At 45.8% G+C, this 3,739-nt stretch overlaps 1 protein-coding gene across 8 annotated transcripts; it reads left to right on the forward strand.

Annotated features, from left to right (window-relative positions):
- Positions 1-613: 613 nt before the first annotated feature.
- On the forward strand, positions 614-3,321 carry LOC147895533 (pentatricopeptide repeat-containing protein CRR2, chloroplastic-like). 8 transcript variants are annotated; one of them, XM_087384298.1, is made up of 5 exons: positions 614-928; positions 1,015-1,082; positions 1,165-1,370; positions 1,616-2,625; positions 3,007-3,321. In XM_087384298.1, the coding sequence occupies exons 1-5, from the start codon at positions 919-921 to the stop codon at positions 3,291-3,293; spliced, it is 1,581 nt and encodes a 526-aa protein (XP_087240424.1). In that variant the 5' UTR covers positions 614-918; the 3' UTR covers positions 3,294-3,321. The 8 variants fall into 8 exon arrangements, with proteins under 8 accessions (XP_087240424.1, XP_087240421.1, XP_087240419.1 ...); XM_087384295.1 differs by having other exon boundaries at positions 618-928; positions 2,791-3,321; XM_087384296.1 differs by having other exon boundaries at positions 626-928; positions 1,616-2,031; positions 2,260-3,321.
- Positions 3,322-3,739: the final 418 nt, after the last annotated feature.

Raw genomic sequence — 3,739 nt, forward strand, 5'->3', positions numbered from 1 at the left:
GCTGCAACAGTCCTGGAGTGGATCGAAACGTAGGCAGGCCAGGAGGGACAGAAACACAGCAAGAGGAGGGAGAGGGAGTGGAATGAAACGTAGGCAGGCCAGGAGTGACAGAAACGCAGCAAGAGGAGGGAGAGGGAGTGGAACGAAATGTAGGCAAGCCAGGAGGGACAGAAACGCAGCAAGAGGAGGAAGAGTTTGCAACTAGGCGAGAGGGCTGAGGGCAGCTATGGCGAATGAACTTGCATCCAAATCATGAATTGCCCATGCAAAGCAAAACGTTGGCGGAAGAAGGTGATGGCAGCAAACGTTGGTGGAAGCGTACACCTTCATATACGTCTCTCATTGGCAATGGCTTTCTTGAGAGGAAACGTCTCTCTGTGCTGGAAAAACGTCTCTCTGCGCTGGCAGCAAAATGATTGGAGAGGTGAGGACGGGGAGCTGGGCAGCCAAGCTCCCCCGCCTAGATTTCACGCACAACAGGGTGAGCTGTGCATTTATGACTCTCCCTCAACGCAAACTGTCCATCGCTCTGTGTGTAAGGTAGGAGCGCCCGCCAAGCGGCCCTTTTTCTTCTCAGTAGTTCGTTTTTCCTGAGCAGTCCGTCCGCCTCTCTGTGTGTAACGAGCCTCAGATAACGTGTGCATTTGTTTTCTCACGGTGTTCTAGAAAATATACATACCTAATGCGTAGAAGGGTTATAGTGAATGATGCATTTGTGCACCGCTGTGCAACATCTACTAAGGTTGGGTTCACACCACCAGCCCGCCATTGTCCAAGAAGTGGTGTGAAGGGCTGCTACCCTTCAAGGCCGCCCAATCGATGGCCAAGTCCTCCATCGGCGCGGGTAGCCTTGTAAGTGTGAAAGAGGCACGCTGAAAGAAGTTTGAAAAGCATGGTGGACTAGAGCCTGGAGGTAGCATGTCCGGCGGTGAGTGAATTCCGAAAGGGTATTCTGTGTGACTTTGGTAGCAGCATCCATCCAGCTTCTCACATTTTTGGCTCCCTGGCATGTAGACAAGGCGATAGCAATAAAACAATTATCGCAAATCCTACGGAGTTCCCTCCTGCCTCCTCACAAAGAGGTGAAATTATGTACGATCGTTTTTTCCCGGTCATGTCATGACTCATTTTAATTGACCGTGTCTTGCACATTGTCAATTGCAGAGCGTATCTTTTGTTTCGTTGATGAACGGTCAATCTTTGTTACAGAGACACCCGCTTAATGCAGGCAAGGGTACCCTGTGGCCTAACAGTTCTTCTCCACTGGAAGCAGAATTAGACGTTTTTGAGCAACTTAAAGCACATGCTTATCCAGGACACCTCGACGCTTTGGGCGGGGCGTGCGGAGATGCTAGTGGAAACCCTTTCAGGTGCGGTGTGTTTGACTTGTCTGCAGCCTTTTTTCCCCTAAGATCACTTTACCTTCGATGTCGAGTTTCTGTATAAGAGTATGTGCGAATTCGTCTGGCATCATCCTTTATGCAGCTTTTTTTGTCTGAGGTCACTTTTCCGTTGACGTCAAGTACTGTAGCATCTGAACTGGCCTGCAAGTTTAAAGTTTGACGCTGTCATGTGCGATCCCACGGATACTTCTAATTTCGTCCGGTTCACCCAGGTTGGCAGGGATTGACGCTTCTGCTAGCTTTGCAGGATTCAACTCGAAATTTTTTCTCAAACAAAATAAGGCAATTCATCCTGTATGTATTCTGGATCAGAAAACTTTTGAACTCGAAAACATCTTCTATTGCCTACTACAGGCGTGCATTGACAAAAAAGACTTGGAAATGGGCAAGGAGGTGTATTCTTTCATTATCGGAAAAGGACTGGAGTCAAATGCCTTCCTGGGGTGCCACCTGATCCGCATGTTTGCTTTGTGTGGCAGTTTATTGGAAGCGAATCACGTATTTAACAAATTGCCAATGCATAATATTTTTACGTGGAGTGCAATCATATCAGCACATGCCAACTACGGAGAAGGGAAGAAGGCCATTGAACTTTATTATCAGATGCAACTGTCATCTGTGAAACCAGGTGATCATGTCTTTGTGGCAGTACTTAAAGCATGTTGCAGCATAGCAGCCTTGCATCATGGCAAGCTTATCCATTGCCATGTTATTCAAAGTGGATATGAATTGGACATCTATGTTGGAACCACCCTCATTAATATGTATGCCAAATGTGGAAGGCTTGAGGATGCTCGTAAGGTGTTTGATAGGTTGCAGAAGCATGATGTGGTAATATGGAGTACAATGATTGCAGGATATGCAGAACGTGGGTATGGTCGCCAGGCTTTTCAAACTTTTCAGCAGATGCAAGAAGAGGGCATGGAACCAGACAATGTCACGTTTGTCTCTGTACTTAAAGCATGCTCGACCGTAATCACCCAAGACGAGGGCAAACTGATTCATGCTTATATTATCGAAAGGGGATCTGAGCTAGATATGTTTATTGGAAGCACCCTGGTTGACATGTATGTCAAATGCGGAAACTTGGAAGAGGCATGCAGGGTGTTTGCGAGATTGCCACAACGGAGTGTGGTCACCTGGAGTGCCATGATTGCAGGACATGCCCAGTGTAGCAATTACAAGCTGGCACTTCAATATTTTGAGGATATGCAACGAGAAGGTATGAGACCGAATGATGTGACATTTGTTTCTCTCCTCTCGGCATGTAGTCATGTGGGCCTGTTGTGCGAAGCTTTTTCCCATTTCAAATCGATGTGGGGTGACCATGGCATCGCCCCCTCACGTGACCACTACAACTGCATGATCGACCTTCTTGGCCGTGCAGGGTTCTTGGTTGAGGCTGAAGACTTGCTCAAAACGATGCCACACAAACCCAATATCGTGGGTTGCATGTGTTTACTTAGTCATTGTCGGACACATGGCAATGTCTTGGTGGGAAAGCGATGCTTTGATCATGTGGTCACGATGGATCAGAGCCAAGCTTCTAGCTACTTGCTTATGTTTGAGATTTTTGCTGATGCTGGCCTGTGGGATGATGCAGACATGGTTAAAGAACAGAGGAAATGTGCACGTGCATGGAAGAAGCCAGGGGAAGCATCTATTGAAGTTGACAAGAAGATGCATAATTTTGTTGGGGGAGAGAGGAGTCACCCACTAAATGATTGTATCTTTGCAAAACTAAAGCACCTAGGTGTGCATTTGAAAGCACAAGGGTATGTGCCTCATTTGGGCTTGGCGGTGCACCAGATGATAGGAATGGATAAGGAAGTTGTATTTTCATTACAGACAGAGAACCATGATTTAGCTTTTGGGCTTCTCAGTGTGTAATTTGATTGTCTCTGTACTCAAAGCATGTTCAACCAGTTAGTCGTTCACAGGGCGGTGCTGTTGGACAGAAGCTGCCAACGATATTAGAATTCTTGAAAAAAAAGATGGGCCTAGCTCTTGGATACATACCAGTAAATTTTAAAAACCAATTTGATAGCACTTTTGACAGACTAAAAGCAGCTTCAGTGTTTTTGAAGAGCATGGCCAATGACAATATTTTTAATATGACCACAATTCTAAGACAATATTACAAAAACATTGACTGGGTGTATTTAACTCTTCCCTGGGTAGTGATGAAAATTCAAACCCCTTCGTAGAGACAAAAGCACATGAAGCAAGACTGGAACAAAACACTTCCATCCGGAGTGAAGATTTTAACAATCAAAATTGTGATATCACCCGTGACACACAATAGTAATGAAAATTGTTAATTGTGCTATGTGCAA

The sequence above is a fragment of the Dipteris shenzhenensis genome, chromosome 13, assembly GCF_047967505.1.
Source record: "Dipteris shenzhenensis isolate YYH24624 ecotype China chromosome 13, Dip_SZ_1.0, whole genome shotgun sequence".
Taxonomy (NCBI): domain Eukaryota; kingdom Viridiplantae; phylum Streptophyta; class Polypodiopsida; order Gleicheniales; family Dipteridaceae; genus Dipteris; species Dipteris shenzhenensis.